This window comes from Cinclus cinclus, chromosome 10, assembly GCF_963662255.1.
Source record: "Cinclus cinclus chromosome 10, bCinCin1.1, whole genome shotgun sequence".
Taxonomy (NCBI): Eukaryota; Metazoa; Chordata; class Aves; order Passeriformes; family Cinclidae; genus Cinclus; species Cinclus cinclus.
The window spans coordinates 12,051,348-12,064,512 of record NC_085055.1 but is presented as its reverse complement, the minus strand read 5'-3'; the positions used below and the strand labels follow the sequence as shown (position 1 = coordinate 12,064,512).

Sequence of the window (13,165 nt, the reverse complement as noted above, 5' to 3'; positions counted from 1 at the left end):
ACAGAAGTATGAAGTCACTGAATCTAATTATTTAATAAGCAATTCCTTTCAAAGACATCTGGTATATGTGACTCTTATTCCACAATAAAGTATGAAAATAATTCTTTTCAACTACAGTCACACCATTTAATAAAATATTCAAATAAAAAATTACGTCATTTAAAAGGCTTCTCTGTAACATTTTCTTCTTTGTATATATCAATCAATAATCTCATTAATATGATTTCCTTTATATTTTAGTTAATTTACTGTTTTAGATTTAAAAATTAATATAAAAGATTAAGAACCTTAAATAGTAGAGAACTATACACACACGATCCCAGCTGGCATAAACCAAGACACAAACAAAAATATTTACATCTGTAAATATTGGACACTTATCACTGTTGGACACTGTCATTGGACACATTCCCTCCACCAAAATCAATGTGTACTTCAAAGAACTTTTGCTAGAAAAATCAACACCAATCAATGCCATTTCAAAAATTAAGTTCTTTACAACCATTACATTAATCTTTTCATTGTCAAAGAAACAATGTAAAGGGTAGAGAGTAACAGGAGTTAACAGGCTACAGTACTTGACATACTGGGACAAACCCTGACACTGTTACTGTGCATTCTTCAAATTTCTCCCACCCCATATTATCTTATATTAAAGGTTAATACACTGTACTGCAGCTGAGTATGACTCTCTCAGTAATTAAAAAGGAATACAAAGGAGTGAAAATTATAAGATAGATAAAAGATATAATTTTTTAAGAATCTGAATAAATGTAACAATTTTATCCAGAGCATCTATAACATGAAACTGGAAATTAAGTTGGGAATATAACAGCATACCTCTCTTAATAAAACAGAGATAATTATAGCAACTTCATTGTTTAAGTTGCAAGGAAGAATGAAACAAAAAAGAATGTTTAAAAAAGAAATCCAAGTAAGTGACAGTCCTTACTCAAGTCTCTTTTTCACTTGCCAGCAGTAGCTGTAGTCAAGGGCTGTGGGATATTGTGCTGCTCCTTACACCAACTGAAGCTGAGCCTGTGCAGGTCGAGCAAGACAATCACACCCTGCAACTGCTGCAGGGGGCAGCAGGGTCTTCAAGGCATGAGTTGGTACCAAAGAACCAGAGCAGAGAAAGGACTCTAAGCCCCACATCAAGACCAGAGTCACAGTTTTCAATCCAACTCCATCACAGCTATAACCACTACACATTTTCTTTAATGTTAAAAACTAAGCTTTGGAATTTATTTGCTTTAAGAGAAAACTATTTCTTAAAGAAATTTTTCATGGAGACAGACAATAGTGCAAGATAACCTAAGAAGGTAACACAGCTGTTTCAAGTAGAAGCCTCAACTAGTTCCTCACTTATAATACTTTTACTTCACTATAGTCTTTGTAACTATGTTCACTCTTCTTTCTCCTAGAACAAAATTTCTTATTTAATCCAGGTTAAAAAATCACATATTTAAACTACTTACCTGAACACTCCAGTAATTTTAATTTAATTCTCTTTTAAAAACATTGTACTTTTTGGATTAAATGAGAGATTGAGATAAGCACATTAGCTGACAAGAAGCAGTACAATCTGATTTGGTGTTCAGGACATCTTTCACTCAAAAACAACTCACAAACTCATTTCTCACTCATTCTACTCAAAGCTTTTAGAGACCTGTCTGAGGATCACATCCAATTACAATTATTCAGAAAATTCCTTCAAACAAATAATTTCTAGATTTATCAGTTACTAATCTCTTCACAATGAAATGAAGAAAACCATCTCATAAGGCACATTTAATATCATACTACAGCATACATACAACCCCTTTATGAACCCATACAACCACAATTCTTAAGTTAGCATTGGTTGGCAGTGGTAAGCACTGAATGTAAAAAGGCCATCTTATCCATTGTCTTGAAAATAATAATTTTGCCTGCCAATAAACTTGCTGATCATGCTCTGTTAGGTATTTATATGTACCTAGTTTGAAATATTCTGACCAAACTGATCATATTAATTAGCAAATTAACAGTTTCTTATCAGATACAATTATTAGACCAGACAAAATTTTCTTAATCGTGCTGATTTAATCTGGTGTTGTCTTCAATACCACAGTCAAAGTTAAAATGCAGATATCACTGCATCCAAAACAACCACAGGACTGTAAGAAGTTCTAATGATATTACTGGTATTCAGTAAAAGTGCCAGTTATTTCAATTATCAGAGACAATAAACTAAGATGGCCACTTCTTCACAAACATGTTTTACACAGAGAAATCTGTGCTAAGCAATCACTCTGGAGAAAAACACAGTTTACAGACAAAGGAGAAATAAAAAGCTACGTTAATTCTCATGTAAAAATCCATCACTGTTCTACAGGGGGGAAAACAGTTGCAAGCTTTGAGCTTTGTACATGTTTCACTATACATTACCATGCAGAATTAATGCAGAATAAATGTATACATGCCTGCATATACAGAAAAGTTGTTTATATAAAAGCCCCAGTTATAGTTCAGAAAGTTTCAGTTAAAAAATAACTACATGATAATTTACAAAATCCCTGATACATATTGTTTTCTTTCCATTTCTGTAAAACAATTTTTAAAAATAAGCACAGGAAAAATAAAAAGCTGTTAAAGAATGAGCAACATGACAATTTCACAGAAATGTTGATGAAAATAAAAAAAAATAAACTTCACCTTCTTGACTTCAAGAAAAAAAGTGCTAAAACTTCAAGGTATCAAAATACCGTAACGTTATTTTCCAGAGAACAGTAAAAAAATTTGATGTATACTTTAACTAGATAAAGAAAGTAAAAAACAGACTCGTTTATGAAATGGAAATTCTTTAAGGCAGACATTTGTAAGTAATAATTACAACTGTGAAAATGTCAACAGAAACTGGTTGCAAACAGAAATGCTTAAAAAAATATAAATGCCTAAACCAACTTCAGTAGTAAGTTATAAACTCAAGTGCCATGGAGACCATGCCCTGAAAAATTGCAAATGCACATACAATACCTAAAATCACATTCTTATTACAGACTAATTTTCTTAATAATGCAATTACTAAATATTTTCATGTCTGCCTTGTATTTCCTTACACCAAAATGTTTATTATCACTGCACTACTTTTATATACAAAAATCATTAATGCATACTGAACTAATTTTCAACAATAAATTATTTTCAAGCTGTTTCAAATGAACTTCTACAATGGGCTACTGATGCACCTTTCGACAGTAAATACCTGTTTATAAAGACATTTTCAGGTTTGTAAGTGAGTAATTACCTTCTTGAACTGTTTGTCATTGTCATATCCCTGGTCAGTAGCCCGAAATGCTGTTTCTCCTGGAGAACCTAGGACACAAATACAAAAACTAATAATAAGATGCAAAAGGCACTACTACATCAGACTACACCTACTAGAAAATTAAAGTTTCAACCCCTATGAGTTAGCAATTCAATAATCTTTGAAGTTCCTATAAAAAAATCCTCTTAGGAAACTGAAGAAAAAAATCAGCTTAAAACTCATCTGAAAATTTTTTACTAGTTTATCACTCAGATTAGTTATATGACAAGGGAGCAGGCAGCTTCACTTAGACTATTAAAAGTTCTCAAAATATTGTAGAATTAATTTTTGAGAAAGAAAGAAGAATAATACAAAATCTACTGATGTTACTGTAATGAAAAAAAAAAATCCTTCCTATTGTAACGACAGGTTTTCAAAAGAAGCTTCTGGAACAAGCCTGAAATAAAGAGCATCTGCTAAGGACTGTGACAGAAATATATCAACCATTCATCTACTCTCACAGGGGAGGACCTAGGTCAGGGAAAGGCTCTTCACCCAGAGGGAGCTGGGCATTAGAACAGGCTCCCCAGGGAAGTGGTCACAGAACCAAGCCTGGCAGAGTTCAAGAAGCTTTTGGACATCTCTCTCAAGCACATGGTAGGGTTTTTAGGATATCCCTGAAAAGGGGCAGGAGTTGGACTCAATGATTCTGATAGGTCCCTTCCAACTCAGCATATTCTGTGATTCTATGAAGTATTTTAAAAATAGTTGTAAAGTATTTGTAAATCCATATGAAGTTGCTGTAAATAGTTGTATTTATATTGATAGTCACTCCTCTTAGTATAGTAGTGTTTTAACAGTTTGCTGTAAAAAGGCAGGTTAAGGGCAGGAAAAAGGGCTTTTACACACCTAACAACAGAAGTAGATCAGAAGCTCCTATGACTTCACTAACCAAATTGTAACCTGTGAAAAATCAGCAGAAGAGGGGAAATAAAAATTATAAACACAAAACAAAATGCAGAATAAAGATGAGGGATCTCTGTTTCATTTGGAGGACCACACAGCCATAAATGGCCACTATGCCAGTGTCAGTATGATAACAAGTAATAGGCGACATCTCACTATCAATCAATAACAACACAATTTTAAACTGTTAAAATTTTAAACAGCCAAAATACATAGGAGATTGCAATCTACTTGTCGCTCTGCTGAACTTGGCCCCTGCTTAGATTCTTGTGGTGTTTGTAAGATTAATAAATTAGTTCTGCCACTGACAGTATTTTAAAGAAACAAAACCACACTTCTTACACACAGATATGACAATATTTTCAAACATACAGAATCTTTCATGAATACAAATGTATGTACTTTGATAATTACTAAGGTATGTAATACAAATAATCTTGCAGTTTATTATAAGAATGAATGAAGCTTTGAGCTGTGTTATTAGCAAGCCAGATACGATGAACAAATCTGATTGTTCTCAGTTTTAAAAAGCCCAGTGGTAGAAATGTCTAATTTAAGTCTGCCAAAACCAGAAAACCATTAAGCCTGCTACTGCCTGGATACTTTGAATAGACAAACCATTCCTGTGCCTTTTCTGAAGGATTTAAAGCTCTTACCTGCTCCTTTGAAACACTGCCCCACCTAACCTAAATCTCCAAGCAAGTTTTTCTGGGTCCATGACCAGATGGAAGGCATCATTCAATTCAGAAGAATACCTTTGATACAAATTCTCTATTTCACATGCTTGCAATACTAAGAACCTTCGTTCTTAGTAATCCATCTCTTTTCTCCTGTAACATCTGTGATATTGCTACTGTCCAGTGACACTCTCACCAAGCTCCAGCTGGACACATCCAGCTTCTCTGACTCACTGAAGAACTGAGCTTTCAAACTTTTAGTTTAGAGTTGTACAACAATTCTAGTTTTCTATTCAATTTCACATTTTAGTTCTCTGAGCTTGCTACTAGAATTCTCACTTTTAGAAGTAACATTACACTTACTTGTCCACAACACTTTCAGAAGATATATTCAATGCAAACACAAACATTTTCAGGATCTGCTTTGTTTTAGTGTCTAAGGACATACCTATACCCTCATCATGAAATAGGTTCAGCTTTTGAAATTAAAACTGAAAATTTGTTCTCACCAGGAGAAAGAAATCCTTTCAGTGAAGCTAGGCTCTCTCCAATCTTGTCAAAGTCAGGCAGTAGTTTGGCAAGGTCATCTGCATCAGGGAGGGCTTTGAGAAGTTTTTCTAGGAAACAGTACAACAGTTAGTGGGTTGGGCTTTTTTCTATTATTTTTGTGAACAAAAATGGCATAGGCTATAAAACCTAGCAACTGTTTCAGGATATGGCTTTTAAAATTTTTTTTCAAGAAGTATGAAGGAGTTTCCACATGCACCTCCCCCCACTACTGTTGGGAAAGACTATCAGATCTGAAAAACCACTTGCTTTTTTAGACTTTGAACTTCCTGATAAGTTGGCTGCCTCAGGTACTTTATAATTGCCAAAAACCTACTGCTGCATTTTACCACATTTCATACATTATTCTTTTACATACTTTGTAGAGGACATTTTAAAATAATGTGAAACTGTAACTAGGCTCATGTCTTGAATCTTTTTAAGAAAAGATTAGCTTTCAATTTAATAAAAAAGCCAATTTTGTGAACCTTAAAAGTGAAAACCATTAGCTGTAAAGTACTATAAAAATGTAGCGTCCACTTGCAGTAAGAACAAGAAAAACTTGTATCAGTTTTCAATCTCTGCATTTATCTATGCAATATTCATACGTGACACGGAGGTTGGAACTAAATATCTGTAAGGTCCCTTCCAATCCAAACCATTCTACGATTCTACGCAGCAAAATCTTCATAGAGATGATTTAAAAAAAAATACAGAACATCACGTTTCTACCCTGCATAAATATAAGTCAGTGCTTGATTTTCAGACTTCTGTTCTTTCATCTAAAAATACACAAAAACCTCTACTGCAACCTCAAGGATCAGGAAAGCAAGTGTTTTTTGTTTTCTTTTCTTCTACATCTTCAAGATAATTCTGTACATAGGTAGGTTCACTATTCTGCATTTTCAACTGGTCTTTTACCCACACATCTTTTTTACTGATCTATTTATATCTTCACTTATAAGTCACTCATATAGAAAGAAAGAACTTTCTGCATAACACTACCAAAACCTGTGTGTGTTCCCTTGATCACACTCTAACTCTCACTAATGGGATTATATGGCTTTATAAAAGAACCAAAAACATTCTCAAATGAAATTATGCATTAGGAAATATCCATGCTAAACAGAGCTCAATTTCTTCTTACAAACACACTGATACAAATGCCTTTGTGAAACACAGATCAAAGTCCAAAAATAAAAGCCCACTCAAATTACATCTGAAAAGCTACTCCTTGATTGAGGCCCTGAGGACCTACACTCCTATGTTTAACTTTTACACATGCCAGTCTTTAGATAGAGTAACATCAGGGCTTTGTGGTACCGAAGTCAACAAGTTCATCAAGCTCCCAAATGAAGTCAGGAACAATCCACTTATATTCCTCGAGATCTGGCATCATGTCCTTCCACTGCTCATATGTCTAACAGAGAAAGGAAAAAAAACCATGGTAGAAATAGAAAAAGAAATGTACATAGAGAAGTGTACGAGCAACTACTACCTACACACAAAACATACTAACCCACCATCTTCAGATATGAGTAATACTTTGATCTTTTAAGATCTATAGTAGTTTTCTAAACAATGTTTTCCATATTCACTCATCTTTATTATCATCAGTTAACCAAGCAATGTCATCTTGTATTTCTGTGGCTATAACAAGAACTTCTGTTTTGAAGCATGTAATAACAAAGACAAAATGCATAAAGTAGCTTCCAGAGATAAATACCTTCTTAGCTGTGTAGCCACCTCCTACTGCAGATCCTAAGATGAGATAACGAACTTTGAGAAGCCTGGAGGCTAATCTGGCCAGCCAAAAGTTCCTGTGGGACTGGTATCCATGTTTTACATTTAAAAGTTTTGTTCTGTGAAGGGGAAGACGATTCAGAGAAGAGAACTGCTGAATGGATATCCTTAATGGAGGTCTCTGGAACTTTGAACTTGGATAGTAGGGATGATGTATACTTCGGGAAACAAGATGCAGGTTTTGAAGCGGTGATTTTCTCTTAATTCCATAGCTGCTATTTGCTAGACTCCGGCAGATGACACTAACAGAAAGAAATAAAATCTTTAACTGATTTCTTCAACACACCATTAACTTAAACACCTCTTTAGAAGCAATCCACTTTGTATTTGAGCTGGTTACAGATAATCTTATTACATTACCTTGAATGCACAATTGACAGCTACTACTGCTACACTTACGAGGAAAACAAAAAGCTACAAACATCATTAACAGGTACAGCATTTTTAGTGACTACAGGCATAAAACTTTAACTACAAATTCTAAAGTCTGTTATGGATTACATTTAACTTTCACACTGCCATAAGGCAAGTAACATGTGGTAAAGCATCGTTTGGGCTAAAGAGTCCACAGACTTGCAGCACAGAAGAAAACTTAACAATTTGGCATATCTTCTTCTCTAAATGAACTTTTAGAGAAGATTAAGTTAGTAGAGGATTTCCAAACTTTTAAAAACCCAATTAACAGAAAAAAATCCTCTGTAGAATACATTTGTCTTATTTAGGCCAAGCATGTGCTTAATGACATCTTTCAGGTCCTTTCATTTGTTGTGGTTCTAGGATTACAAAACTATGATTTTGTCTTGGGTCATGCTAGTTCTGGAGATGGTTGCACCATGTGCATTGATGCTTTCATGAAGGAATTCAGACTTAAGATGGAACAAGTGTAGAAGATTTGACTCTGAAAGCAGAGTTCAGCCCTGAGAAGCACATGGTAAAACACATGAGCCTTATCAATCCTGCCTATGTTAAGCAAACACATGGCTGGAATAAAACTTGTGTACCTTCGATTACACTATCTGCATGCTGCAATGGTTTGAGGTTATTTTGTCAGTTTAGGGAAAAGACAACTGCTCTGAAAAAAGTAATTTCTTCTGTAATTTTTGGAGGTACCATCATATCAGAATGGTTACTATTAAACCATTTAGTGAATGCAAAATATATGCAAAATTACAGGGTTGACATTTTAAAAGTTAAAATGAAAGCTTGTCCTTTGATGCTTTTTTCAGGGTTTTCAGTATTATCAAGTGCATTTACTTCCAAATAAGACAAATTAAAAAAAAAAGTGCTTCATATCACTGAAACGGCAAATTACTAATCCCATAATCCTAAAACGTTTTAAATTATCAGATTTTAACAAGTGAATCATACTTAGTGGGAAATATTACAGCAATTTCTAATAACATGGTCTATGATCTGTACAGTTCTTTCCCTCAACATTTTTAATGTACTAGAGAAGACAGGTGTGTTCTTAATGTCCAAAGAAGTGAAAGACTTTGTCATAAAAAAGGACTTTTAGTCCAGAAACTGAGCTTTTGGAAGATAAGTTAAAAACCAGAATTCAGACATTTTTCTCTCTTAAAGACCAATTTTGCTGATGATCTAAGTTTAGAACTTTCCTTAGGTGCAATGGAAAGGTCAGCAAAGGAACCCCAGGGACTGCTCTGAAAGCCCTCGTTCCTAAGCCACCATGGCTGTGAAGGACATCCTGTGCTGCTATAGTAAACTATCTCTGCACAGCTGGGCTTTGGCAATAAGAAACTTAGAACCTAGAAATAATAAGTAGGAACAGTACAATTCCTAAACCACTAAAGCATTTCTCCTCTTGGACATGGAATTACAAGAGGCTCAGAAATTAACTACAAATAGAAAAAATACGAAAGTGCCTTCACACTTGAAATGTCTTCTTTCCCAGCTTTGAGCCAGGTTTTTAAATTAGGGTATGATAAGCCTGTATGAAGCATGCCAGTGACTGGGCTGCTTTGTTTTGCAGTCATTACCGTTTCACAGATGTTTATTATTTTCAGCAGAGACTGTGTGGTAGCACATACTATGGCTGTCACTCCTCATTATTTGTCTTCACCTGGGCTAAAGGCATTTTGTGTAATATGTAACTTTCTTTGTGATTTTTCTTTTAGAACACGTTGTGTTTTACAGTATTCAGTCCATGTGTTCACACCGAAGGAAAAACTGAATTCCATTAGTCTTCTGGCAAAACTTCGATCCACAACCTCCTTTCGAGTGTTATTGCATATTTCAAAGTCAACTGCTTTACTTGCACATCTGAAATTTATAATTCACTAAAACCCCCACTACTCCTCCATCACACCAAAACTTCCATTTTCTGTTTCCTCTCCTCTTGCTGCTACGTCTCCTGATGAATACTGACCAAAAAAGCACCTTCAGATCTTCAATGAAAAGTACAGCCAGATTGAAAAGGATGGCAGAACAAACCTATTAAATGAAGTATTTAATGAGTTCCAAATTTCAAGCCTCTGCAACACTGGTTTTAACAATAACAAAAACTATCCTTCCAGACACGAGTAGTTCTGCCGGATTATAGGCCTGAAACCCCACACTGAGATTATAAATGTCTTGTAAAGTGGCCTGCTATGCCTGTGGCATTTTCTTTCTCATTCAGCACCAGACAACGCTTATTTTCCTACTGCTACTCCCAAATAGGGGTTGGAACTAGATGATCTTCACGTTCCTCTTCGAACCCAAACCATTCCATGACTCTTTGAAATTTGCCAAGGAACATCGTGCTGTTATCCACCATTTACTGTCATTGCTCCAGCCTGGAATGGTGTAGTAGAACAGTGGAAAACAAGCGGGACGCAAGGCAGCTGCTAGGAGGGACAACGCCTGGACACGGAAGCGGCCCGAGCACGCCAGGGCGAGAATCCGGGAGAAGCAGCTCCCTTCTATATGCTTCCCTTCCCCAGGTCCCAGGGGAACTGGAGGATGGGAAACTGCCCAGCCCAGGGGTACCAGGCTGCTGCCTGCTGCAGCCTCAGGCCCAGCGCTGCGCCACTCACACCCGCACCTCGCACCCCAATTCGCTGTGCTACTCCGCCTCCCCCGCGGGTGCCAGGCCCCGTGCCGCTTACCAAGCCGCCGCCGCCCGCGTCCGCCACATCGTAAGAGCCAGGAGGGAACGGGAGCGGGAGCGGCCCCGGAGCCGCGGGAGCGCGGCCGGGCTGAGGGCAAGGGCAGGGGCACCGCTTCCGGGCACCGCGGTCCGCGCGGCCCGCCCCGCCGGAAACTGCGCCTCACCACGCGAAGGTTCCGGACTCGACGGCGGAGAAAGAGGGAGGGTTTAGAGGGAACACCGCGGGAGGCTGGTCGGCCAGGAGCGGAGAATCGCTCCGGGATCATGGATCGGTCACACCTGGATCAGGGATCCCCCCCACCGGGATCATGGATCGGTCACACAGCGGTTCTGGGTCTCAGCACCGGAATATTGGATCTGTCGTACTTGGATCATGGATCTGTCATAGTTGGATCACGGATACCCGTGCCGCGATCATGGATCCCCCACACCGGGGTCCTGGACCCCCCACACCGGGCTCTGTGCCCCCCTCACACCCCAGTGATCGCCTCGTGGCCTGGTCCTTGTGCCCCTGGCCCCTCTCGGGTACCGCAGCGCGGCCCGGCCCAGCAGGACAGAGCTGGAGAGGTGCTGAGGCGAAGCCCGGCCCGACCGGTGGTACCGGGGTCTTCCACGCTGTTGCAGATAAGATTCTGGTGAGTCCCCAGCTGCTGGTGTGCCTGGGGAGTGCATGGCACGGGTGGCAGCGCTGCCTTGAAAGCTGGAAAACACAAGATGTTTCCCGGTGGGCTTCTGTGAGTTGTTGGGGTTTTTTTCGGGCCACATTGAAGCAGGAGGCAAAGGAGGCACCAGAAGAGTTTGTCAGCTCCATCCATCTGCCCTCACACAGGATCACCTCTGGTTAGGTCATTTTTGAGCAGTGCATGCCACACCTGTCCCTAAAGACTACAGACATTGGAGTGTTCACCTGGCAAAGCCAGTGCTTGCTGACTTTAATAGAAAGTATTCCTTTGTGTCTAATCTGAATCTTTCTTGTAACATGTCCACAGTGGACATGGATAATACTGTATTCTCTTGTTACATGTTTGAGGACTGTTGCCATGGCTATTCTCAGTCTCCTTTTCTTTAGATAGAGCAACATTAAGTACCTCTTCGATATTTTATGACTGCTTTGTCATTCTTCTCGGTGCTCTCCTGTGGACTGTCACCAGTTGATTCATGGCTTCCTTTCTGTAATGTGGCCAGAACTGGGTGTCAGAGGTTGAGAAACAAAATGAGATTTGGGGTGCTTTAGAGGTCAAGCTTCTGTTTATACTGTGAGATTTTTCAAAGCAAAATAAATTGCATAAGGATGACATAATACATACATGTATTTTCAGAACTGAGATAAAAGTTGTTGGGTTGAGGTGAGGCACGTGTTTTTGTCTCTTGCTTGCCTACTTTTTGACTATTTATTTTTAAGTTTAAGGGACTATATTTTAAATCCTATTTTGCTTTTATATTTTAGCTTGACCAGTTATTTTTGTAATTTATGTATGATTTTTAAGGCAAGTTTCAATTTAAAAATATGCATGATGATACTCCATAGGACAGGCTAACAAATAAATTTTTATGAATAAATACTATGTAATTCTTAATCCAAACAGTAGAGAGCATCATTTAACTAAAGGTTCCACTTCGGACTGCTTTTTCTCCAGGTGATGGTGAACACGTTTAAGAAAATGAACAAATGTCACCATCTTCTTTGGTTCTAGATTAACACTTTGATGAATTATTATGACAGATTGTCAGACTATGGAAATGATGAATGTTTTGCACCTTTAACCTGGTTTTGCTTTGTTTTCATTTGTGAAGGTATAAATGCTCCTATAAGGGTGTTCTCTAGGAGTGCAGAACACCTTGGAGCTGGAATAAAACTACGAATAGTGAAAAGACTGTATGAGCCTTTATTCTTCCCTGGAAACCCTGCTTTGGTGGGATCTCTGCATCTCATCTCTGTGCAACCAAGGACCCCTGTTGCACTCTGCTACAGACACTAGAAAGAGCAAGGGTGACGTTTGGGGAAGCAGCAAAAGCTGACCAGGCAGAAAAGGCATGTGTGACAGTCCTGTTTTTCACCCCTGGCACCTCCCAAAACAATGAATCATTTCTCAAATTCATCAGCCTGCCTTAGAAAAGGTACCTTTGCAGTTGTTTCCTGTCTGTTACAGCTTCTAGATAGCAATGCTAATTTCCCCCATGTAATCAGGTTTATCAGAAATGGAATTTATTGTGTTCTTTCTTTCAAAGTTTTAGTTTATACTGTAACAGTTGTATAATGACTGGAGTTCCCTTTGCTTGGTCTCAAAAGAATAAAATGGTAAGTTTAGAGGCTCAGAGCAAGTTGCAGTGGGAAGGAGAGGGTAGCACTGAAGTTGGGTCTGGAGAGAACCTTGTTCCCCCTTGATCTTGTGCATCAAGTCACATTTACACATCTTAGTACAGATGTATCCTTGTCAGTGCAGCCTCTGCTCTGGGCTCCTTTTGGAAGTGTGGTAGGTGTCAAGGCAAAACAGCTTGGCTCCAGGGCTTATCACCAGCATTTTCAAACACATCTGTCCCTGTGCTGTGCATAGGTGCACATCTGTTTGTATTAACTGACTTAATTCCTTCATTTTCTTTTCTCTGTTTCCTGCAGTTCTCTGTTTCAGTTTCTCTGAGCCTGCCCACTGGACGATAGGCAATGGTTTTTCCTGTTGCTCAAGATATGAACTTGTACAACTCCATGCCTTGTGGCAACAAAGTGCTGAGGAATAGGAACTAATTTGATACCTCTTGATCTGTTTCAGTCACCCC

General features: G+C 38.2%; 1 protein-coding gene across 4 annotated transcripts in view; it reads right to left on the bottom strand.

Moving 5' to 3' along the window:
• Positions 1-10,488, bottom strand: part of OPA1 (OPA1 mitochondrial dynamin like GTPase) — a 50,805-nt gene extending 40,317 nt beyond the window's left edge. For 2 of the 4 annotated variants that reach the window (XM_062499579.1, XM_062499581.1), the window contains exons 1-6: positions 10,389-10,488; positions 7,205-7,523; positions 6,802-6,898; positions 5,442-5,549; positions 4,199-4,252; positions 3,290-3,357 (exon numbers count right to left, since the gene is read on the bottom strand). In XM_062499579.1, the coding sequence (XP_062355563.1) occupies positions 3,290-3,357; positions 4,199-4,252; positions 5,442-5,549; positions 6,802-6,898; positions 7,205-7,523; positions 10,389-10,417 (675 nt within the window). In that variant the 5' untranslated portion in view covers positions 10,418-10,488. The remainder of the gene's footprint in view (positions 1-3,289; positions 3,358-4,198; positions 4,253-5,441; positions 5,550-6,801; positions 6,899-7,204; positions 7,524-10,388) is intronic. The other 2 variants (XM_062499580.1, XM_062499582.1) reach the window with 1 other exon arrangement.
• Between the last annotated feature and the right edge of the window lie 2,677 nt (positions 10,489-13,165).